At 41.3% G+C, this 25,354-nt stretch overlaps 1 protein-coding gene across 3 annotated transcripts in view; it reads left to right on the plus strand.

Annotated features, from left to right (window-relative positions):
- Positions 1–459: 459 nt before the first annotated feature.
- Topbp1 (DNA topoisomerase II binding protein 1) overlaps positions 460–25,354 on the plus strand; it is a 47,696-nt gene continuing 22,801 nt past the window's right edge. For 2 of the 3 annotated variants that reach the window (XM_005368450.3, XM_026789946.1), the window contains exons 1-12: positions 461–620; positions 1,470–1,560; positions 6,585–6,719; positions 7,866–8,009; positions 9,455–9,636; positions 11,364–11,560; positions 15,112–15,294; positions 17,572–17,738; positions 20,074–20,237; positions 20,382–20,629; positions 22,897–23,255; positions 24,131–24,303. In XM_005368450.3, the coding sequence (XP_005368507.1) occupies positions 1,477–1,560; positions 6,585–6,719; positions 7,866–8,009; positions 9,455–9,636; positions 11,364–11,560; positions 15,112–15,294; positions 17,572–17,738; positions 20,074–20,237; positions 20,382–20,629; positions 22,897–23,255; positions 24,131–24,303 (2,036 nt within the window). In that variant the 5' untranslated portion in view covers positions 461–620; positions 1,470–1,476. Of the gene's footprint in view, positions 621–1,469; positions 1,561–6,584; positions 6,720–7,865; positions 8,010–9,454; positions 9,637–11,363; positions 11,561–15,111; positions 15,295–17,571; positions 17,739–20,073; positions 20,238–20,381; positions 20,630–22,896; positions 23,256–24,130; positions 24,304–25,354 lie in introns of all 3 variants that reach the window. The other variant, XR_003378865.1, reaches the window with a different exon arrangement.

Here is a 25,354-nt window from a genome sequence, read left to right on the forward strand (position 1 = left end):
TGGAGGAGAGAAACCCACCCGACCAGGAGGGTCAGAAAGACCTTGACCTAATTCCCCCACCTACAAGCCTCGTGACAACGAGTGTGTCACTTCACTTCCCTTGGCCTTAATTTGAACACTTCAAAAGTGGAGCAGCCGCCATCAGCTTCAGGAGTGTTTTTCGTGCAAAGCCCGGCACACCGGGCAGCCATTTGCCACGGGACCCATTGCTCCATGTGGGGCCTTATTTCTGCACACATCTGGACTTCTGCTGATCGGTCTGCCGGCCTGCAGCGCCTCGCTCCGCACCGTGGGGTCCCGCCGGCCACGCAAGAAACAAAGCACACGCTCTCCAAGCCTCTCCGGACAGAAAACGCGCGGCACGCCCCCTTCCGACAGCTCCACTTCCCCTCGCTGGCCTTGATGACGCCACTTCCTCCGGAAGAGGTGTTGCGTTCGCCTGGTTGGCGCGAAAGTCGGTTCCTGGCCTCGGCGCTTCCGGGTTCTGCTGCGTTTTCTTGGGGCTGGGGGCGTCCCCGGGGGCGGGGGCTGCGCGCCGGGCTGGCGCCCGACTCCAGCAGCCGTCCCGCTGGCCGCGCGCCCCCCGACTTGGTGCCTGTAGGCCCTCAGGCTCCACCGAGGTGAGCGAGCGCTCGTTCCTCCGGACCGACTGGGAGCCCGGCGTCTCTTGCGGCCTGCGCGGCCCTGGTAACCGGCGGGTGGGCCTCAGACACCCGGGAAACAGCGGCCTGGACGTCCCACGAGTCTGCCCTTTCCCTGGGATCTGGGGACAGTCGCGTGGGCCTTTCGGGGGATCGTGCATGACTTTCCACAGTGACTACTCGCGTTTAAAGTCAGTTGACTGAGGAGCAAGTCTTGCGGCCCGCGGGTCCCGGCAGCCGCTCTCTCAGTCTTGTAGCCCGGTGCAAGTGAGAATGTCTGTTAAGTGAGGGGTCCACAGCAAGGTCCCCAAGTGTATTCTGTCAGGGACGTTAATTTTGTTCTTAGATTTGCAAGGATTCGTGTTGCCTCCCCCACCCCACCCCATCTCCCTTCTTCGACTTTGCCCACATTCTGGGGTCTTTTGCAAACATCGTGAATGGAACCGTGGGCAGAACCAGATGTGTATTTCTCAGGCACTTTTGCCTGCGTAAGAAAATAGTTGATTTACAGGCTGGGCGGTGGTGGCTCACGCCTTTAATTCCATCAGGCAGAGGCAGGCCGATCTCTGAATTTGAGGCTGTCCTGTCTACAGAGCGAGTTCCGGGACAGCTAGAGCCACACAGAGAAACCGTGTCTCAAATAAATAAATAAATAAGTAAATAAATAAATAAGTTGATTTGAATTGAACATTTAATTCCCTGCATAATTTATTTTTGTTATTTTTAGAAACCCTGTCTCAAATAAATAAATAACATAGTTGATTTGAATTGAACATTTAATTCCCTCCTAACTTATTTTTGTTCTTTTTGACTGCCTTATTTTTACAGTTCAGCAATGTCCAGAAATGACCAAGAACCGTTTTTTGTGAGGTTTTTAAAGTCTTCAGACAATTCAGAATGTTTTTTTAAAGCTCTTGAGGTAAGAATAATTGGATATGCCTTTTTTTGATGCTATGAGCTCATTTTTCATGTTTTAAATATTTTTATTTGTTGGATTTTTCTATCTTAGAAGTGGATATTTTAATGGAATTTTGCTACAGCATGTGCTTAATACAGGTTTATTATTGTTACTTAATTTTTAACTAAAGTAAGTATACCATTATGTATTGGGGGGATTGAAACCTTTTATGATAATTGAATGTTGACTTGCAGCTCTCTCCCTCCCTCCCTCTTTCTCTGCATGTGTGGGTGTGGATGGGTTTGTGGGGGCGGCCAAGAGGTCAATGCCTTCTTATGTCAATCTCCACCTTATTTTTTGAAGCTTGATTTGAAAATCCCTGGATTGGAGGTTCCTCCCCTGATGCAGAAAGCCAAATCCAGCCGAATTAATGAAACCAGGTTTAATAAACAGAGCAAAGCAACTGCGGGTGACTCTCAGGGGAGGCAGGAGAGAAATCACTTGGCAGGTCCAGGGACCAAGTCTTAGATACCCCATAAGCGTGGTCCTGAGCATCTCAGGGAGAGGAGCTGCTGCCTGCTGGGCTTCTGAAGGCGGGGTCTGGAGAGGGAGAAGTGAGGCTGGATTCCCAGCTGAACATCGGGGCAGTGTTTGGAATTGGGGGGGACCAGAGCAGACATTCCCAACAAAGATCACTGGGATCCTTCTAATTCGCCCCAGTACTGGGATTACAGGAGCACTAAAAGGCAGAGGATTACTGTGGATACTTGGAATCCAAGCAGAGGTCCTTGTGCTTGCACAATAAGCGCTTTACTGACTGAGCCATCTCCCAACCCTCTTCTGCCTTGGAGTTCTTGACAGCTGTTTTGTCTACTAACCCCATTGATTCTTTGAGCAGTGAGAAACTTTGCATCACAGTGCAAAAGTTCTGGTTCATTGCTGAAAATGTGGTTCATTATTCACAGCATATTATGAGATGGGAGTGAGGATGGCCTTGCATTAGGTTTATCAGTTCATGCTTGTAGACAAAAATACATCATTAAACATTCATTGGTGTGTGTGTGTGTGTATCTGTGTACCTGCGTATCACAGTGCATGTGTGAATATCAGAGGTGTAGTTTACTTAAAAACGCGGCAGGAGAAAGATGCCGTGCTACAGAGTTCACACGGAAGGGTTTTATTAGGGGAAAGGGAACATAAAAAGGGGCGGGGCGTGGGGAAGCCTGCCTCTGGGGACAGGACAGCAGAAGAGAAGAGAAGGGCGAGGGAGACAGGCAGAGAAAAGGGGACAGAGAAAGAGATCGGGGATAGGCAGAGCCCTTTTTAAAGGGGACTCAGTGAATGTGCACAGTGGGTGTTCTTAGTGGCTGCAGCTGAGGAGGTTTCCAGTCAGGACCCCAAGGGTCCTTTTTATTATAAAAATATAAAGCTGGGATGAGGATGCCATATTCTCAAGACTACTTCCTGCTAACGTGGGGGCTTACAGCACCTGATCCTTTCCCATCGCCACAGCATCACCTGGATGTGTTTAATGGTCTTACGCCTACAGCTCTATGGCCAATAGCTGGTAGTCCTGCCACACTAACTGATTAGGAATGGTTAGTGGGTCTCCAAAAAACATCCCAATGGGAGGGAGCAAGGAGGTATAGATGATGACACAGTTCCCATGAATGAGGCAGAGAAGTAAGACCCAAGGGGCTGCAATTCCTCGCGTCCCAGGAATTCAGAAGGGGTCTGAATTCAAGATGGCATAGGCTACTTTGTGTTTCATCAGACTTACAGATCAGGGGCCAAGGCCTCTGAACCCGAGAGACACAGTCGCCTGGTACCAGGACTTCAAGAAAAGCCAGAAGGTGAGGAGAGAACTATGCTCGAGAAATGAAGCCTCACATTCGGGAATTGTCAGAGGCGGTAGCCCTGCCAGAGACCCAATTGCTAATATTGAATGGAAGATGAAGCCATCAGTGAACGAGAAAGCAGATTTGTTGTAGGTGGAAGAGGATCTGTTGAGGGTGGAGCAGATGGGTAGGGTCCCAGCATGAAGTGGCTACCTTTTCGTGAGCTCTGCCACTGAGCAAACATGCTGCATGCAGCAGAGTTAGTGTAGGAGGTTTATTGAGGAAGAGGGAAAGCGGATGGGTGAAGGGATGATACCTCCTTCCATCTGTCAGGATCACTGGCAGAATGTTGCAAAGGCCTCGTAAAATAGCAGGATATAGAGTGCCGGGAAGCAGATTTTTAGTAGCCTTATTCCCCTTGAGTGAGGCAGAACAAGACCCAGTGGCTTTTATCAAGCAAGGATTGAGCAGGAAAGGCACAAGCCACTCATCAAGGAGTGGGGGCTGTAAGGCAAAGCCTGAAGGACCCAAGGATCCGAGAAAGGCACAGGCCACCCAGTGAGTCGTTATGCCAAGTTTGGGGGCCTAGGGCTCTGAGCTCAAGGGCTCTGAACCCTAAGAGCCATGGTTGCCTAGAATCAGAACTTAAGCCAAAAGGCAAGAAACCAGAGAGAAACGAGTTATCCACTCTTGGGAAATAGTGCCAGTTCTGGATGGAGGGACCCAGAGATCCAGAGAAGTGAAGCTGTGTTTTGTGGACCCGTTTCTAGGATCCTGGCATGCCTCAAACTGCCTGGGTTGGGGGGGGGGGGGAGAGTGATGGACCCAATGTTTATTTAAAATGCAGAGGGAGAAAGATGTGCGACAGAGTTATCGTAGAGGGGTTTTATTAGGGGAAAGGGAACATAAAGGTGGGGGGGGGGCGGCCTCTGGGGACTAGACAGCAGAAAAGAGGCAGAGAGGAGAGCCAGGCAGGGAGGGGGGCAGGGCCCTTTTAAAAGAGAAGGCAGTGAATGTGCACAGTGGGTGTTCTTAGTGGCTGCAGCTGAGGAGGTTTCCAGTCAGGATCCCAAGGTCAGGGCAGTAGCCTGACAACAGCTTGAAGGAGTTGGTTTGCCTTCTAATGTGAGGTCCCGAGGATTGAACTCGGGTCCTCAGGCTGAATGGCAAGCACTGCAAGTAGCTGCTGAGCCAGCTAACAGGCTCAAAACATTCATTCTTACAGGGAAGAAATAAAAATATGCATATTTATAAAATGCCAATGTTCTTTTTCGTCATAGACAGATTCAGGGGCTAGAGGAAGTACATTTTGGAAAGCAGGAAAGCATTTTTTGAAAACGTGGGTGTGTTGCTTAGTGATATGGCATTTGTATGATATGTATAGAATCCTGGTTTCGGTCCCCAGTGCTGCAAAACAAACCTACCATGGTCACAAAAGGTATCTTTGAGGAGGAGGCATTTAAGCAGACCTGATTGAAGTGAAGAATCACTTCAGGTGAAAACCCAAAAGGAGAGTATTCCCTGCAGCTGGGCCCACACAACCTCTGAGGAGGGCCTTAACCTGCTCCAGGCAAGGGTATGGGGCTGACTGAAATTAGCCAGGAGGCTAGACAAAAAAGATAAGTCTGGGGAGACACGTGAGGGCTGAGTTTCTTGGTTTTGAAGACAGATAAGAAATGAAGATTTGGTCCTGATCTTGAGACTTTTTTTTTGGTCAGAACAGTTTGCCAACATGACAGACACAAAGGGAGAGAGGAGAGGCACCTGGTATATGTTCTCTGGGGTTTTTCCAGAAACAGAGTTGGGGACGGGAGATAAGGCTGAGGTCCCAGCCCTCATGTCAGGGAGCACACGCTCTAGTGATCCGAAGCTCCTGCCTAGCCTCTGAGGGCACATGCATACATGTAGTAGACATGCACACTCGAGTTTGTTTTAAAATGAAAAGAATGAAACATGGAATTGTTTCTTTGTCATGGATTGGATTGAATCTGGGTTTTGTGTATGCCTCACAATGTTACTATAGCAAATTTAGAGGAATCAGTCTACAGCATTGCTCACCATGCTGTTGGCCTTGTAAACAAGCAAGTTAAGGGTGAGATTCTTAAGAGGATTAATGCTTGAAGAGAGCACGTTAAGCACTCTTTTTTTTTTTTTAAAAAGATGTTATTATGTATACAATGTTCTGTCTGCATGTACACCTGCAGGCCAGAAGAGGGGACCAGATCTCATAGATAATTGTGAGTCACCATGTGGTTGCTGGGGCTTGAACACAGGATCTCTGAAAGAGCAGTCAGTGCTTTTAACCTCTGAGCCATCTCTCCAGCCCACATTAAGCACTCTTAAGAGCTGAGACAGCTTCCTGGGATCAGTGAAGGAAACCAGTAAGCCAAAAAAGGATGTTCCAGCCTGTTCCACTCAGAGAAAACACTGAGAACAAATGGGAAGAAGCCAGTACTGCTAGAGCAGTTCCCTGTGACTTCATGGCAAAAATAAGTAAAAGAAGCCGGGCGGTGGTGGCGCACGCCTTTAATCCCAGCACTCGGGGAGGCAGAGGCAAGCGGATCTCTGAGTTCAAGGCCAGCCTGGTCTACAAGAGCTAGTTCCAGGACAGGAACCAAAAGCTACGGAAAAACCCTGTCTTGAAAAATCAAAAAAAAAGAAAGAAAAAGAAGAAGTAGAAGACCTAAACTATTAAAAAAATGTAGACTTTATTCTGAGTGTGATGGAAAGTCATTACAGAATTTTAAACAGAGTAGTATGGTCTGAATTTTTTGTGTTGGGGGCACAGTCTATGAGTGCATGTGTTAAGTGCCTGCCCGTGTGTGCACATGTGGAGTTAGAGGTTTCTGTCTGGTGTGCTAGTTGTGGGCCTCCTTATTTTTTAAGACACGGTTTCTCACTGTTGTGGAGCTCACTGATTTGCTAGACTGGCTGGCCAGGGACCTGGAATCCTGTCTCTGGAATCTCCTCCCAGATCCAAACTCAGTTACCCATGCTTGCACAGCAAGTGTTTTACCCTCTGAGCCATCTTCCCAGCCCCTGTGTGAAGAATAGATTTAAGAGAGGAGACCAATCTAGAGATGTCTACAGTGGTTTAGGTAATAATGTTGTAATAAGGAAAGAGCCGAATTTGAAATGGGTTCTTAAGAGTTGGTAGGACTTAATGTGGGGAACTAATTCCTATTACATCTTTGTTTTCTCTTTCAGTCAATAAAGGAGTTACAATCAGAAAATTATCTTCAGATTATTACAGAAGAAGAAGCATTGAAGATAAAGGAGAATGACAGATCACTTTATATCTGTGACTGTTTCAGTGGTGCTGTTTTTGATCACCTTAAACAGGTTTGCTGTTTCTAAGATACTTATTTGGTGGTGGCTTTGCTTCTAACTCTTTTTTTATTTGTATTGTGTGTGTATGTGGGTGTAGTGCTGGAATTCACCTGGTTTCATTGCTTCATGAATTCTTTACTGATCATGAGTACTATAAGTGCATTGGGATTCTTTGGATGTGTGTTTCTTAGACTTCTGAGCTCCTTTATTGGCTGATGCTTTGTATGAAAAGCATACTTGAATGTTCATCAGTTGTTACAGCATTAGGTTATTGTATTAAGATCATATTTCTTGGGGCTGGAGGGATGACCTAGTGGTTAAGAGCACATATTGCTTTTCAAGGGACCTGAATTGGATTCCAAGCACCCACGTCAGGTGGTTCACAAATGCTTGTAATGCCAGTTCCAGGGTGATCCGATACCTCCAACCTCCAAGTGTGCCTGCACAAAATGTGCTGATACCTACATACAAACACATATACATTAATTAAAGATAATAAAATTAAATCTTTAAAACATTATTTTATGTGTAAGGGTTTTTACCTGCATGCTTGTTGGTGTATCACTTACATTCTTGATGCTTTTGGATGTCAGTAGAGGGCATTGAATCCCATGGAACTAGAATTACAGATGGGCTATAACGCACAATGTTGGTTCTGAGAATCGAACCCAGGTCCTCTAGAAGAGCAGTTATTGCTCTTAACTGGTAAGCCATTTCCATCCCTAAAATATAATTAAGGAAAAAAAAGATTAAGTTTGTTTTAGAGACTGAAATTTTAAACATCGGTGGTGCACACCTTTAATCCCGGCATACAGGAGGTAGAGACAGGTGGATCTCTGTGAGTTCGAGGACAGCCTGGTCAACAGAGCAAGTTCTAGGGCAGCCAGGGTTACACAGAGAAACCCAGTCTCAAACCACCCCCCCCCACATATATATATAAGAAAAAGAAGAAATTTTGACAACATTTGAATGAAGGGCTTTTGTAGTTTTGCTGTTGAGTGTATGTGTTTAATGCTCAGTGTGCCTGAGAAATTATGTGGCGGTCTTTTTTCTTCTAAAAATTGGTGACTTTCTGCAGTGTCGACTTCTGTGCATAACTACTAAATGTTCCAAATTTAATTTTGTGCTTTTGGTGATGTTTTCCCTAACTTCTTATAGCTTGGCTGCAGAATTGTTGGTCCTCAAGTAGTCACATTTTGTATGCGCCACCAGCAGTGTGTCCCAAGAGCTGAGCATCCAGTTTACAATATGCTTTTGTCCAGTGTAACTATATCTTGTACAAGCCTGGATAAAGACAAAAGGGTAAGTACTGAAAGGAGCAGTGCTGGCTCTGCACCCGGTTTTCCCCAGGTGGGAGGTAACATAAAGACCACATACATGGTTTTTATGACTTATGTGCGTGGATATACACATATGCAACCCTAAATGTTACATACATGTATAGTTTTAGAACTGACCATTTGACCAGTTGGTATGCCCTTGCCTGGAGAAAGTGGAATATGTTTTATAGAAAAACTGGTTAAGTGAACTTTTTGTTTTGATTTAACAGAAAATTTACTTTTTCTTCTATAGTTAACAAGCTTGGTTTTGAATCAATTTTTCTAGCACAAATTTCCAGAAAATCTTTAAGAAAGGATAGCTGGGAGATGGTGGCGCACACCTTTAAATCCCAGCACTTGGGAGGCAGAGGCAGGCAGATCTCTGTGAGTTCGAGACCAGCCTGGTCTACAAGAGCTTGTTCCAGGACAGGCTCCAAAACTACAGAGAAATGCTGTCTCAAAAAAAAGAAAGAAAGAAAAAGAAAAGGATTCTGATCTGGGTGTAGTGGTTCATGACTTTAATCTCAACATTTGGAAGGCAGAGAAAGGCAGATTAGCTACATATAATAAGACCCTGCCTCCAAAACAAAACAAAAAGAAAAGGAGAAGAGATTGCTAAGCATAGTGACTCCTATGGACTTTGAGCCTCAGGCAAGAGGCCTTCTTCAAGCCTGGGCTACATTGAAAACTGAGAGAAAAGGCTACACAAAGCATATTTTTGTATACTATGTAAAAGTGAATATAGCATGTAAAAATGTAATTGGAAGCAACATAGTTTTTATTTATGAACTTTAAAAGAATAAATAGTCACTTACTAATGATGATAATTCTATCTGAAAATGTTTCTTGCTTTCATTAAGTATACCTGAACTTACAAAGGCTATGATGTTATTAGCAATATAATCCACAAGGCCACATTGTTGGTTTGTTGAAGTGTTATTAAGTAGTATGTGACTGTTCAAGAAAACAGTTATTTTCGGGTTTGTTTGGTTTTTCTTTTATGGGGAAGGCTATGGATTGAGCCCAGAGCCTTGTGCATGGTAGGCAAGCATTTTACTAGTGAGCTACATCACCAGCCTCCAAATTTTAAATTTAAAATTAATACACATCTTTCCAAAAGAAATTTGGTTAGTTAAATTTTTATAGTGGTAAAAACATTTGCATATTTAGACTAACAACAGTAAAAGATACTTATGGGGGCGCTGGAGAGATGGTTCAGAGGTTAAGAGCACTGGCTGCTTTTCCAGAGGTCCTGAGTTGAATTCTCAGCAACCACATGGTGGCTCACAACCATCTGTAACTTTAGTTCTGGGAGATCTGATTCCCTCTTCTGACCTCCAAGGGCACCAGACCTGCATATAGTGCATAGACACATATGCAGGCAAATTATTTTCTTCCTCATTAATATATTTTCTTTTCGGTCTATAGGAAGAAGTTCATAAATATGTACAAATGATGGGTGGACGAGTCTACCGAGACCTTAATGTATCGGTCACTCACCTTATTGCAGGAGAAGTTGGGAGCAAAAAATACTTAGTTGCTGCTAATCTGAAGAAACCTATTTTGCTTCCTTCTTGGATAAAAACGCTTTGGGAGAAGTCACAAGAGAAGTAAGACATATTTGTATGCTTTGTATATTGGAGAAAATGATACATTTGGTTAATTTGGCACACTCTTGGGTTTTCATGGGTAAGCTTTGTGATATTATCTCTGGGTTTATTACTGAGAGACCAAAATGGGGACATTGTTCATTTCTCTAGTGACAGTAGAGGAGCAGAGGTCGTAAGTGCTTACTATCACAGGATGCCACTGTCAGGAAAGGTGAACTGTAGCTTCAGCACTAGCTGGGGAGCGAATGCTTTGACAATGAAATTGTTTATTGCAAGAAACGTGTCTAAAATAATTGAGAAAATCAGTTTGGCTTTTGTGTTCATTGTGCAGTACTGTGTCCCCGTGTTAAGATGGAGACTTAATTAGCCACTTTGGCAGCCCTGTTCCCTCCCATGGGGTGGACGGGGTAGAGATAAGATTGAATATACATATATGTAAGCCATTAGCTGAGATGTGATCACTCAGTGTAAATTGAACCTATTTTATGCCCTGGCCTGGACATTAGATGTATATGGGGATCAGAACAGGACAGGAGTTTCCTACATGGAGTTTGTCGGTATAATTATGCTTTCCCTAAAATTTGGCTTATAAGTCCAGGTGTCTGAATTATATTAGTATTATGTGGCATTTCTGCACTTTTTTCAACACCATTCAGTATATATTCATTATGTTTCTTAGTTAGTACTAGCCTGCTGAAATAAGCAAATCTATCTACTTTGGCAACAAAATAGCTGTGATAGTTTTGTTGGTGCTCTTCTAAGAGTCAGACAGTGGTTGTGCATACCTTTAATCCCAGCACTTGGGAGGCAGAGGCAGATGGATATCTGTGAGTCTGAAGCCAGCCTGGTCTACAGAGCAAGTTCCAGGACAGCCAAGGATGCACAGAGAAACCTAGTCTCAAGCATTCCTCACCCTCCTAGCAGGCATTCAATGAACACTAGGTTTTTAAATAGAGATTCAGTCTTATAATTCTGCCAAGTGTTCCCTATTTATTTATTTTTTGTGTGTGTGTGTGTTTTATTACTTTTATTATATAGGTCTCACAATTAATTGCACATACAGGTATTATTACCACTGTTACGAAAAAGAGGTGGTGTTTAAGGAGGTAATACAAATTCCTATTATTTAGTGACAGTAGCCTGATACTGGAACTGAAATACTTAAATTCTTACTTTAAACACAGAAGTTGCATGTAAATGGACTCTTAATAACTTACATAAATTAGTTTTTTTCTTATTTCATTGCATACTGAATACAAATATTTAAACATGCTATATGCTCCCTATTTATTAGCAAGGACTTAGAGTTAGTAGTGCACTCTTTAAGATGGTCTTTAGACTATTACTGAAATACAAATTCTTACTGGAAGCCGGGCGGTGGTGGCGCACGCCTTTAATCCCTGCACTCGGGAGGCAGAGGCAGGCGGATCTCTGTGAGTTCGAGACCAGCCTGGTCTACAGAGCTAGTTCCAGGACAGGCTCCAAAGCCACAGAGAAACCCTGTCTCGAAAAAACCAAAAAAAAAAAAAAAAAAAAATTCCTACTGGAGACATGGAACTAAGCTAGATGAGCAATTAGTGTAATCCTCAATGTCAGTTTTCTTTTCTCAAAAGTGTTTATAAATCCTAAAAATAAAAAAATGAACAAAAAAGGAAAGCAGTGATATTTAAAACTATTTGAATATTCATTAATTTTAATTTTTCCTTTTTGCCGTTTATTTTCTCCAGTAAAATAACCAAATACACTGACATAAACATGGAAGACTTTAAGTGTCCTATTTTTCTTGGTTGCATTATCTGTGTGACTGGCTTAAATGGGATACACAGAAAGACAGTTCAGCAACTGACATCTAAGCATGGAGGCCAGTACATGGGGCAGCTGAAGATGAATGAATGTACACATCTCATTGTTCAAGAACCAAAAGGTAAAACTGCTTTAGAAACAGTGAGTGTGGAATTCCTGTTTTAGCACTTTAAATCTCTGTAGACCATCTTGTGCTTCAGACATGTCATTGCCCTAGTTTATCTGTTTTTTAACCCCCTAAATTCTTGCAAAAAGATAGTTTGAGTCACAGTCTAGAAAAGTTAAGCACCTCTCCTTGTATTTACCCATGGAATAAGTATTAAATATCAAAAGCCTTTAGTGATGTTTTATCATCTGACGATTAGACCTTGACTGAAAAACAACTCTCCACAATTAACCAAATCGTAAATAACAAGAAAGCTAATATATATATAGCTAAGTGATATTTCTTTCTTGTGACTAACTTAAACCTCCTCTTAAAGGGCTTGGCTAAGTATCTATTTAACTTAGTGGGATGAGTTGGTTTGACTTAGTGATTTAGGATCGGGGTGTGAGTGAGTGAGGCTGTGGTAAGGATGGAATCCAGGGCCTTGTGCATATTAGGCAAGTGCTTTACCACTGTGCCGCATTTCCCAGCTCAACTATGAACTGCAATTCCTAACTTAAAAATATAATGTGCAGGGCTGGAGAGATGGCTCAGTGGTTAAGAGCATTGCCTGCTCTTCCAAAGGTCCTGAGTTCAATTCCCGGCAACCACATGGTGGCTCACAACCATCTGGAATGAGGTCTGGTGCCCTCTTCTGGCCTGCAGACATACACACAGACAGAATATTGTATACATAATAAATAAATATTTAGAAAAAAAAATATAATGTGCAGATTATGAGGTAAGTAAAAGGATAAAGTGCATTACTGTTGACAATTCTTTAAATTATTTTTGTTTTTGATATTTCAAGAACTTTATTGTTGTAATATGGGCAGCGGGGCTGCGTCCCCGGCACCCGGCCGCCCACACAGCTAGCTTTATCCGAAATAATTACACGGAAACTGTATTTTTTTAAACACTGCCTGGCCAATTAGTTTCAGTTTCTTATTGGCTAGCTCTTACATATTAATCTAACCCATTTCTATTAATCTGTGTAGCCCACGAGCTGGCTTACCAGGAATGATCTTAACCTGCGTCTGCCTGGAGTGGAAGAATCATGGCGACTCTCTGATTCAGCTTCTTTGTCCCAGCATTCTGTTCTGTTTACTCCACCCACCTAAGGGTTGGCCTATCAAGGGGCCTAGGCAGTTTCTTTATTAATAAGAAATCACTCCCACATCACTTTATTTTGCTGGGTGGTAGTGGCACACACCTTTAATCCCAGCATTTGGGAGGCAGAGGTAGGTAGATCTCTGTGAGTTTGAGGCCAGCCTTGTCTTCAGAGCAAGTTCCAGGACAGGCTCTAAAAGGTTACAGAGAAACCCTGTATTAACAAAAAACAACAACAACCAAAAACAAAAAAAACAAAAACCTTATTCTCAGGTCTAAAATCTATAAAAATGAATGGATTTTATTCGCTCCTATTGTATTTATATTTTTACTAAGCTACCTTGATAAGAAATAATATTTGAGAATAATGTTAGTTACTTGATAGTTGTCATTTCGTCAGGAGATTGATACAAAAATTATGACTGTATGGTAGCTGTGACTTTTATTAATCTGAATTATTTGTTGACTGTTTCTTGAGGTAGGAGACATTGAGCCTAGGGCCTTTTTTATGCTAAGCAAGTAATCTTTCAATGAACTACATCCCTAGTCCTGTTAATTTCTACTGGAGACAGGATCTCATCAAGTTTACCAGGCTGGCCTTAGATTTATGATCTTCCTGTTTTATAGTCCCAAATAGCTGGGATATAGATTTATACCACCAGGCGTTGCTCCATTGACTCTGGAATACCAAAATAGAGCTGGGTTTCATAGGCGGTATAGGTAGGAAAATCAAAAGTTTAAGGCTAGCTTGGGCTGCATGGTCTCAAAAAATAAAAAATAAAAATAAAAACAAAACAAAAATATAAACAGAAAAACACAACAAAAAAGTAAAAACATGCTGGGTGGTGGTGGCACATGCCTTTAATCCCAGCGCTTGGGAGGCAGAGGCAGGCGGATCTCTGAGTTCAATGCTAGCCTGGTCTACAAGAGCTAGTTCCAAGACAGTGACAAAAAAATAAAAAGCAAAAAAAGAAAAGTGAAAAATATCCTAGCACTCGGGAGGCAGAGGCAGGCAGTGCTAGTTTCAGGACAGCTAGGGATATTACACAGAGAAACCCTGTCTTGAAAAACCAAAAAAAAGGAGAAACAAAAACATTGGTGAAATATCTTTTTTTTGTGTGTGTGGTTTTTCGAGACAGGGTTTCTCTGTGGTTTTGGAGCCTGTCCTGGAACTAGCTCTTGTAGACCAGGCTGGTCTTGAACTCACAGAGATCCGCCTGCCTCTGCCTCCCGAGTGCTGGGATTAAAAGTATGCGCCACCATCGCCCGGCTTGCTGAAATATCTTTTGGCATTACTTTATTGACTTCAATATTTCTGTGATACTACTTAAAAATATTTTGCTAAAGTTCTTTACTGGAAAGGAAAAATTCAAATCTCCCTGTCCTTTATTGCTTATACAGTCTTGTCAAAAATAGTATTTATTATATTGTATACATGTATAATGTCTGCATTTATATTATATGTTTATGGTGGTGTACATCTTTAGTCTCAGAGGGATCTCTGAGTTTGAGGCCAATGTGGTCTACTCAGTGCTTTTCAGGCCAGCCAAGCGTACATAGTAAGGCCCTGTCTCCAAAGGGGGTTGGCTGGAAAGATGGCTCAGTGGTTAAGAACACTGGCTACTCTTTCAGAGGACTGTTTTCTGGCTGCCAACATTCACATGGTGGTTCACAGTTGGCTGTAATTTCAGTCCCAGGGCATCTAACACCTTCTATCCTTCTTGGGCATTGCTCATACAAGTAGTGCGTAGACATACATGCAGACAAAACACCCAGACAGATTAAAAAAACAAGCATATGGTTGGTTTGTTTCCGAGACAAGATTTCTTTGTGTAGCCGTGACTGTCCCAGAACTTGCTCTGTAGACCATGCTGGCCTCTGTTAATAGAACTGTGCTTCTGTTTCCCAGCCACCCAGACCCAAATAATCACACAAAAATGGTATTAATTACAACACTATTTGGCCAATGGCTCAGATATAGTCCTAGCTATCTCTTGCATCTTGAATTAACCCATTTCTATTATTTTATATTTTACCATGAAGCTTGTGGTTTGTTACCTCATATCTTGCTTCTTGGGCATCTGCCTGATTCCACCTTCTTTCTCCTTGCTTTCAGTTTAGTTTTCCCGCCTAGCTCTATTCTGCTCTGCCACAGGCCAAAGCAGCTTCTTTATTAACCAGTGGTAATAAAACATATTCATAGCATACAGAGGGACATCCCACATCAGGCCTCAAACTCTGCCTGCCTCCCTCCTTTAATGCTGGGATTAAAGGCATCTGCCACTGCCCATCAATATTTTTTTTAAGGTAAAAGTAATTACTGGTAATCTTTAATCATTACTTTTATTTCGGGTATGTTTTCAAAAATAATTGACTATGAGCTAACATATATGTATTTCTCGTAATGGACATAACAGGACAAAAATATGAATGTGCCAAGAGATGGAATGTGCATTGTGTGACCCTGCAGTGGTTTCATGACAGTATTGAGAAAGGCTTTTGTCAGGATGAATCTATATACAAGGCTGAACCCAGAGCAGAAGTAAAGACGGTGCCTGATACTTCAACTCCCACTGGTCAGAGCAATGCAGCAGCTGAAAGTAAGTCTCCTTAAGATTAAATACACAATATTTGTCCACAAAATAATTGATGTTTTGGACTGGGAATGTAACTTAGTGGAAAAGCTTTTGTCTTCTGAATGCAAGCCTGGGATCTCAGTCCTAAACACCAACATTTTAAAAAGTAAAGGAGTTGATTTGCTAACGGGACCATTGAAATGTAGTAGGACTTTCTATTTCCTTCTTGTAGAACTAAGTAACAAAATAGCCAGGTTGCATAGAAAGCTGTCCAGAACTTCTTTTGTATTCCCTTTAGAATGAGGGATTGCTTTCTTCTACATCCTAATTCACATAAGAGGAGAATTAAGAACACTAGTGAAGCTGTGCAGTGGTAGCATACACCTTTAATTCCAGCACTCGGGAGGCAGAGGCAGTTAGATCTCTGAGTTTGAGGCCAGCCTAGTCTACAAAGTGAGTTCTAGGACAGCTAGAACTGTTACACAGAGACACCCTATCTCAAAAAACAAACAAACAAACAAGAACACTAGTGAATAGCTTTAAGAGAAAGCTTTTGTTTGTTTGTTTGTTTGTTTGTTTGTTTGATTTTTCAAGAAAGGGTTTCTCTGTGTAACCCTGACTGTACTGGAACTCCCTCTTTACACCGAGTTGACCTCGACCTCAGAGAGCCTCTTGCCTGTGCAGACAGAGTGTTGAGATTAAAGGCATGTGCCACCACACCTGGCAAGAAATAGTTTTTAGAAAAGATTCTATGTATTATTATATATGTGGTATGTCACACGTGTGGAGATTAAAGAACATCTGTGGCCAGTCAGTAGTGGTACTCACCTTTAATCTCAGCACTTGGGAGGCAGAGAAGCAGACTGATCTTTGTGAGTTGTAGACCAGTGTGGTCTACAGAGCAAGTTCCAGGACAGCCAGGGCTGTTACACAGAGAAACCCTGTCTTGGGGGCAAGAAACAAAAAAATGTGAGGTTGGCACTCTCTACCTTTTTGTGGGTTGGGGATTGACCTCAGGTCATCAGGCTTTCATGGAGAAAGTACTTTATCCCCATCCCCTAAGCCATCTTGACAGCCCCTGACATTAGTTTTATAACTTTGCTTACTCATATACTATCATATGCTTTTCTCTCTCTCTCTCTCTCTCTCTCTCTCTCTCTCTCTCTCTCTCTCTCTCTCTCTCTCTTCTCTTCCTTCCTTCCTTCCTTTTTTCTTTCTTTCTTTCTTTTTTTGTTGGCTTTTTGAGACACGGTTTTGCTGTAGCTTTGGAGCTTGTCTTGGAACTCACTCTGTAATCCAGGGTGGCCTTGAATTCAGAGATCTGCCTCCCAAATGCTGGGATTAAAGGCATGCGCCACCACCGCCTGGATTTTTATATTTTTCAAGACAGGTTTTCTCTGTGTTGTCCTGACTGTTCTGGTATTCACTCAATAGACTGGCCTTAAATTCAGAGATCTACTTGGCTCTGCCTCCTAAATTCTGGGATTAAAGGCAAATCCCATCATGACCAGCCTGTATTTTCTCTATTGGTTTACTGTGATAGTTATAGATTATCATTACATAAAAATTCAGTGTGTGTTTGTTTTGGTTTAGCATGGTAGCACTCATGTATTCCTAGGACGTAGGAGGTTTAAGCAGGAGAATTGTCATGAGTTCCAGGTTGAGAACCATTGATATAGATCATAGAAAGACCTTGCCTCAAAAATAAAAATTTCATGGTATAGCAGGTAAAGTTAAGCAGTTAAGAGCACCAAGTTTTGATGTGTCAACTGAACATATTCAATCCCTAGAACCCATGAACAGGTGGAAGGAGAACCAACTCCACAGCCTTGTTCTTTGACCTCCCTAGGAATTCTGTGACAGCCATGCACCTACACTCATGCGCCATATACACAATAATAGATACAACTCTTGAAAACTTAAAAATGAAAGGTCTTCCCCCTTTGTGATAGTCTTTTTGATGTGTCAACTAAGGTACCATATTCAGTCAGTACTAATCTCTTTTTTTATTTTAGAAGTGCTATTTAGCAAAATTGTCAATAATTTTTTGTTCTAAATGTAAGCTTCTTGAACCTTAAGGCTAGCAACTGCCTTTTTATTAAAGAAACATTAAGTATATTTTCACTTTAATAATGAAAGAAACTTAATTTCACTTTTTATACTTTGTCACCAAGATTTCAGTAAAAACTGAATCTTTGTAATTTGTTCAGACTCCTGTGACTGTAGGAAAAGATAATTTGTAAGGAAGCATGTAATGACTTGTTTACCTCATGAATTTATAATTTCTTTTTGTATATGTAGGTCGTACTCTTGCAGATGTCAGCCATATATCCAACATAAACAGCAGTTGTATAAATGAAACAATGTTCAGTTCAGCTTCTAACAAACTTGAATGTACTCTTGAAAATCTAGAAAATCTGGACATCAGTGTATTTCAAGCCCCTGAAGATTTGCTAGATGGCTGTCGGGTATGTCTTTATTATGCAACAAACTCAGTAAATGCTAATGATTGTCAGCCTTGAGTTTAAGACCTGTGTAGGCTACACACATCCCTCGGCCTATCTTTGAAGACCCCTCTTAGTTGAGCTTGCTCCTTATCTGTAAACAAACTCTTCACTGAATTAGGAAGCTGACATTCCATGCTCACACTGTGGCTGTGAGTGTGTGTCTGCTTCATCTCTTATACTCCATTTTACTCCTCAACTCAAACTCTGAAATCTTAACAGTTATGTTAAAATATTTCATTTGTGGGGCTGAAGAGATGGCTCAGTGGTTAAAAGCAGTGGCTGCTCTTCCACAGGTCCTGAGTTCAATTCCCCACCACTCACATGGTGGTTCACAACCATCTACAATGAAATCTGGTGTGCAGGCATTTTTACATTGTATTCATAATAAATAAATACATCTTTAAAAAATATATTTAATTCTTAGCTACCATTTGTTACTTACGATACATTAATACCACAAATTATTTTATGTACATTACGTTATTTAAAATATCACTTAATTCCCATAAATAACTAAAATGGTTATTCTCTAGAGGGTGACGCTTATGAGATTCAAATCTTTTTTTCTGGGCCATGTGGATAAAGTGCTTGTTGCTAAGCTGAGAACCTGAGCTCAGTCCTCAGTACCCCATGTGGTGGAAGGGAGCGAACTCAATCCCACAAATTATCCTGACATGTACGTGTGGTATGCCCACACACATATATATACACAAGAAATGATTGTAAATTTAAAATAAAATAAAAATAAAATAAAATGATTTCCCAGAGTCCTAGACATGCATTACTGCTGCCTTAATTACTTCTTAATTGTGTACAAGACCTTGAGTTGTCCTCAGTAATAAAAAGATTAGATTTATAAGGTATTTCTTTTGCTCTGTTACTCCTGGGATTTTAAGATTCTTTTTAGTGTGTACGTAGAAGATCTGTGAAAAACATCCTATCTCCTAGACCCACAGACTTCATACAGTGCTGCTCTTAGTAGAGTGATTAGGCCATGCATTCATTCTCAGAGCAGGCAAAATTAAATTGTGTTTTGTTATTAAAGGCCAATTATCTTAGTAAGATTTATTGCCTTACTAGTGGAACAGAAGTGTACTCTGTAATCTTTTTTCTAAGATCGTAGAACATACTAATTATAGAAGTGACACTGAATTTTTTTTCCATGTAGGAAGCATTTGATTCTTAATTTTTGGTAGGATTTATTCTAGTAATGGTGATGGTTTGGGACATAAGGAAATAGAATGTCATTTTTGAAGTTTTTAAAAGATGGAAGTAAAAAAAATTCTATGTTAAATTGGCTTAAACATACTTTCATAATTAAAATCCCTATGTGCATGTTTCTTCAAAGCATTGGGCTTAGCTCTTTGACTTGCTTTTTTTTTTTTTTAAATCAACTAGAAAAGAAATTGTAGGAAAGATAAATATATAGGAACAAGTGGCTCAGAGCCTTATGTTTGCTCAGGTCGTGTGGTTGATATACTAGTTGAAAATATGAATGAATGCAAGCCTGGATGTTCTGGGCTTATAGTGAACTACAATGTATCTTTGTAATTATTCATGTTTACAAGAAGTCATCCCTTTACAACTTGAGAAGCTGTCTGCATGTTAGAAATACCTCTGCCACCCACCAAGCCTGATGACCTGAGTTCCGGTCCTGGTACCCATATGGCGGAAGAGAACTGAATTGGTCATAATGTCCTCTGACCTCCACATATGTTGTATGACATGTGTGTGCATATAGACATGCATATACACACAAAGTGAAAATCTTTTAGCAAGATGTGCACCAAAATTTAGAAGATGTTGAAGTCTGGTCTTCTAATACATTTGAGGCCTCAACCCTCCTTCAGGTTTCTCCTGAAAGGTGACAGTGCTGTGGGGCTATAAACAGATATTTAAAAATGCCAGTTTCAGGCTGAGGAGATGGCTAAATGGGTCAGGTACTTGCTGTGAAAGTGGGGAGATGGGGCTGGAATTTGAATCCCCAGCACCCCAGTAAAAGCTGTGAGCAATGATGTCCAGCAGAGAGAGAGAGAGAGAGAGAGAGAGAGAGAGAGAGAGAGAGAGAGAGAGAGAGTGTGTGTGTGTGTGTGTGTGATGGGGTGACAAGTAGATCCCAGGGGGTTGCTAGCTGCCAGTATGAGTGTACATGCATTAATTTCAGAATGCATTTCATTCCTTACATATCCCAAAATGTATGTAAAGTATCTTATTTACACATAGTGGATATGGATTTCTTCTAAATTTGTTTCTGTTGAACATGTTAATCCAAAGCAAATCTTTTCTTTGTTTACAGATTTATCTTTGTGGTTTTAGTGGCAGAAAGCTAGATAAACTGAGAAGACTTATTAACAGTGGCGGTGGAGTTCGGTTTAATCAACTTAATGAAGATGTAACTCATGTAATTGTGGGAGATTATGATGATGACTTGAGGCAGTTTTGGAGCAAATCATCCCACAGGTCCTGTCAGTCTTTAATTCAGACCACTTTGTACCAGAGTGATTTGGGTTCAGTTTGCATGTCTGAAGCTGTGGGAATGCATGGCAGGAGGGATAATAATGATCTTCGCTTACACTGGAGCTTAACTGTGTCCTCTTTTTGTAGGCCTCACGTAGTAGGAGCAAAGTGGTTGCTGGAGTGTTTTAGTAAAGGATATATGCTTCCTGAAGAGCCTTATGTTCACAGTAACTACAAGCCGGCTGGAATTGCAGTCTCAGATCAGTCTGAGGACCAGACAATTATCTTAGAAAAGAATAGCACATTCTCTAAGAAAGATTTTGCTCCTAATGAGAAGCTCCAGGAAGCTGATGAGGAACTGCTTGCTCAGTATGTAAATAATGACTCCACAATAGGTAAGAAATAGTTGATAGTGTTTATAGTTAAGAAGTAATGTTTACATGTATGTTATCTGCCAAGTTTCCTTTTTTTTTTTTTTTTTTTTTTTTTGGTTTTTCAAGACAGGGTTTCTCTGTGGCTTTGGAGCCTGTCCTGGAACTAGCTCTTGTAGACCAGGCTGGTCTCGAACTCACAGAGATCCGCCTGCCGAACTCAGAGATCCACCCCTCTGCCTCCCGAGTGCTGGGGTTAAAGGTGTGTGCCAGCACCACTTGGCTTCTGTGTGTGAGCATGCGCGCCTGAGTGTGTGCGCTACTGCCTTCATAGGCCTGAGACGAGATCCTTGTGTCTGTCTATACTTACAGACATTTGTGTCTCACATGAATACTGCGACTAGAACTCAGGTCCTTTGTAAGAACTGTACATGCTCTTAACCACTGAGCCATTTCTCTGTTATCTGTGTGTTAATTCTAATAGCATAAACTTCTAACAAATGCCCTCTGACTGGGGTATGGGAAGTCTTTAATGCTGCCTCAGCATATGGCTTTGTCAGTGTGGTAAGGTAGGTTACCAACAAAGAAAGTAGAGCGTTACCACTGTGCCAAGAGCCTCCTATGAAATTCATCCTGGTTTCTTTATAGTTTGTGTCATGTGTGAGTGTCTATATATATGATCCTTTGAATTTTGTATCTAGCTTATTTATTTGATCTTACTTGCAATGCTGAGATGTGACCCAGACATAGGCTCAATCATTGAGTTGTTGCCCTCTTTATATTTTTAGTTTTAAGGCCTAGTCTGGCCTTGGACTTCCTTGTAGGGCAGGCCTTGTTCTACATACTTTGTAGTTCTCTGTTGTTCCTGTATCATAAAGTTTTCAGTTCTTAGAGAATCATAATTGTTTAATTGTGGGTACCAAAGATTTTTATATTTTCCTAATTTTATTCAGTGACAGTCACCTGTACTTCTGGCATTCAGGAGGCAGAGGCAAGAGGATTTTAACACCAGTCTGGTCTAAATAGCAAGCTCCAGGATAGCTAGTACTAGATAGAGAGTCCATGTCTCAAAAACAAACCCAACTAACTAAAAAGAAAGAAAGAAAGAAAACAAAGCCAAAAAGTCATGTTTATTAGAACATACTTTTCAGGCAAAAATTGGGTTTCTACTCTAGTTTCTTTTTTGTTTTGTTTTGGTTTTTGTTTTTTGTTTTTCGAGGCAGGGTTTTTCTGTAACTTTGGAGTCTGTCCTGGAACTAGCTCTTTGTAGACCATGGGCCTCGAACTCACAGAGATCCACCTGCCTCTGCCTCCCGAGTGCTGGCATTAAAGGCGTGCGCCACCACCGCCCAGCTCTGCTCTAGTTTCATACTTAGACGTGACAGTTGTGTTTTCATTTGAAGATGTTGTTACTTGTAACATTCATGGTACTCCTGAAGATGGGATGACTAAAGATCCTTTTTTTACTTAAGTAAAAGTAAGTATATTTAAGTCTAAGTTTTATAAGTATTAAAATTATCAGACTATGTTATGTAGACCGAAGTCTCTGTACCACCTGGTTCTGCAGCCATTCAGTCCCAAAGAAACACACAGAGGCTTATATTAATTATAAACAGTCAGACTTTTTTGTTTGTTTGTTTGTTTTTCTTCTTCTTGTTGTTGTTTTTCAAGACAGAGTTTCTCTTTAGCTTTGGAGCCTGTCCTGGAACTAGCTCTTGTAGACCAGGCTGACCTCAAACGCACAGAGATCAGTGTACCTCTGTCCCCCAAGTGCTAGGATTAAAAGCATGTGCCGCCACCACCTAGCTGAGCTAAGACTTATTATTTACTAGCTCTTACAACTTAAATTAACCCATAATTCTTGTCTGTTTAACCACATGGCTTGGTACCCTTTCTCAATGAGGTGTTGATTCCTCTGTGTCTGACTGGTGATTCCGTTTCTGTCTTTCTTCTTCACAGAATTCTTTTAGTCTTGTTGTTCCTGCCTGGCTATTGGCCAATCAGTGATTTAGTAATCCAGTACGAGTAACAAATCTGTACAGTATACAGTATACAAGAGTATTATCCCACATTGATGCTACATTAGTGTCTTTGCTGGGAAATCGCTATGTAGCTTTGGTTGGTTTGGTTTGGAAACTGCTGTGTAAATCATTTTGGCCTTGAACTCATGGAGATCCACCTGCTTCTGTTTCCCCAGTGTCAGAATCCAAGCTGTGCATTACCAGGCCCTGGGAATATAAACTCTTTGTCTAGTAATTGTCAAATAGAGAACCTGCCTTTCTCTTTTTTAGTTGAAGCTAAGCCATCTGAAGCTACAGAGCCTGAAGTTGGGCCTTGCAGTGATTCTACTCAAATTGAGCCCTGTGATGACTCCACTCACATTTCTGTGCACAAGGAAGACCATTCTTCAGTCAGCCATTGCCTGCTTGATGGCTCTGCAGTTCCTGAGGAAGGCTTATTTAGCCAAAAGAGCTTCCTTATTTTGGGTTTTAGTGTTGAAAATGAATATAATATTATAAACATCATAAGAGAACATGCTGGAAAGATCGTGTCCCTTCCTAGCAGAATTGTTGCCGACTATGCTGTGGTTCCGCTGCTGGGGTGTGAAGTAGAAGCAACTGTGGGAGAAGTTGTTACAAATACGTGGCTGGTAAGAAACATTTGACAGTCAGAATCCAATATTTCAATTTTTGGCTGCCAAGGTCTTAATGTTTACTTTTGAAGTAATTCATTTTATCTAGCATGATGGCCCAGTGGGCAAAGGCATTTGTTGTGGAAGCCTGGCAGACTGAGTTGAGCCTCAGAACCCAAGGTGGAAGGAGAAAACTTGCAAAAGATGTCCCCTGGCTTCTGTGCACATACTCTTCCTCTCCCCCTTCTCACATATGTGGCCTTTCACATCCACCTGTATGTGTCATGTGTATATTTGTGCACACACACACAATAAGTCATATTTTAAAAGAATTTAAAAATTTCCAGCTTCTTCGTCCTCATCCTATAACTCCAACTCTGGTGATCTGACACTTGCTTTTGACCTCCACGGGCATTGCACTCACATGCACAAACACTCCCACGCATACATATACACATTAAAAATAAAATATCTTTTATACTTCTTGGTTCTAGCACTGATACACAGAAGCTGCTGTCGTGGAGCTCTGTGGGCAATACTCATTATCAGAAGGTCAAGGTAGCCCTTCTCACCTCACATTCTCATCCTTCCTCTGCCAGTGCACAACACTCACTTTCCAGGGGCTCAGCATGAAGAGAGAATGGTAAACTAAAGTAGTGATACAGGTGAAATGCAGAGTAATTTCCATCTTACTGATCTAATATGCAAATATAAGGAGTTGATGTCTGCATATTCTTTGAATCTCATTTGGAATATGCTGAGAATGAACATGCTCAAGTCAGTGAATGTGAAGTTTCTTTTCCTTTAACACAATTTACTAGGATTGTAATCTGAGCCTGTCTTAACCACTTATTTCTTACTTATAGTAGCTTTATTGCTTTTGTTTTTCAAAGGTTACGTGTATAGATTACCAGACACTAGTTGATCCCAAGTCAAATCCCCTCTTCACACCAGTGTCGGTAATGTCAGGAATGACTCCTTTAAAGGACTGTGTGATTTCTTTCAGTCAGTGTGTTGGAGCAGAGAGAGATTCCTTGGTATTTTTAGCAAATCATCTTGGAGCAAGGTATGTAATATTTTCAGTATATTAACTCTATTACTGTAAAGTGTTGTAATTACATTTGACCAGGGTTTTGTTTGTATTTGTGGTTGATGGGTAGACGCTATGTCTGAACAGCTTCAGACAGCAGAGGGATGTCTACCTCTAGATGGATGTCTGGCAAACTTTTAAGGCTGTAGTTTATGGTAGTATATGGGCTGTTACTGAATTGTGCTTTATCATTGTGCCTTTCAGTGTGTTATAAGGATATTTTTTCTTCCTCCTCCTCCTCCTCTTTTTTTTTTTTTTTTTTAAGATTTGTTTATTACGTACACAGTGTTCAGCCTCCATGTATGCCTACAGGCCAGAAGAGGGCACCAGATCTCATTACATATGGTTGTGAGTCACCATGTGGTTGCTGGGAATTGAACTCAAGACCTCTGGAAGAGCAGTCAGTGCTCTTAACCTCTGAGCCATTTCTCCAGCCCCTCCTCCTCCTCTTCTTTCTTTTTCCTTCTTTCCCCTCCTTCCTCCTCTTCCTTTCTTCCTTTCTTTTTAATATGTATTCATTGCTTCTCTTGTTTTCTACCAGAAATACAAATGGAGTACTTTGCAAGGAATTCAAGAAGCACTTTGGGAAATAAAGGAATTTAAAAGTTACCTGCAAAATCTTTCAGTAGCTCAACCTCCCTAATTGGTCATTACATAGTAGCATTTGAAAAAGAGTAGAAATCAGGTGTATCAATACATATCAATTTCCTAGCTTCTTATTTAATGGGAAATATTTTCAAATTAAGAGCATATGCTTTCAGACAACATACTCAAAACATTCCGGGAGGAAATACTGAGAGTCAAACGATCTTGAAAGACAGGAAATAGGCCTTCAGACCTAGAATCAGGAAAGACTAACTGTTTCAGTTTCAAGTGTTGGGCTCAGTTTCCGCCCGTATTCCCTTAGTGCCCTTCACTCTTGACTAAGTCACTCAGTTTCCTTTTTCCCCTTGCCTACACAATACTTAGATTTATAAAAAGTGAGAAAATTGTTCAGATTATGTATGAAAATGCTTTGGGAAGTTAT

The sequence above is a fragment of the Microtus ochrogaster genome, unplaced genomic scaffold (genome assembly GCF_000317375.1).
Source record: "Microtus ochrogaster isolate Prairie Vole_2 unplaced genomic scaffold, MicOch1.0 UNK33, whole genome shotgun sequence".
NCBI classification, from domain to species: domain Eukaryota; kingdom Metazoa; phylum Chordata; class Mammalia; order Rodentia; family Cricetidae; genus Microtus; species Microtus ochrogaster.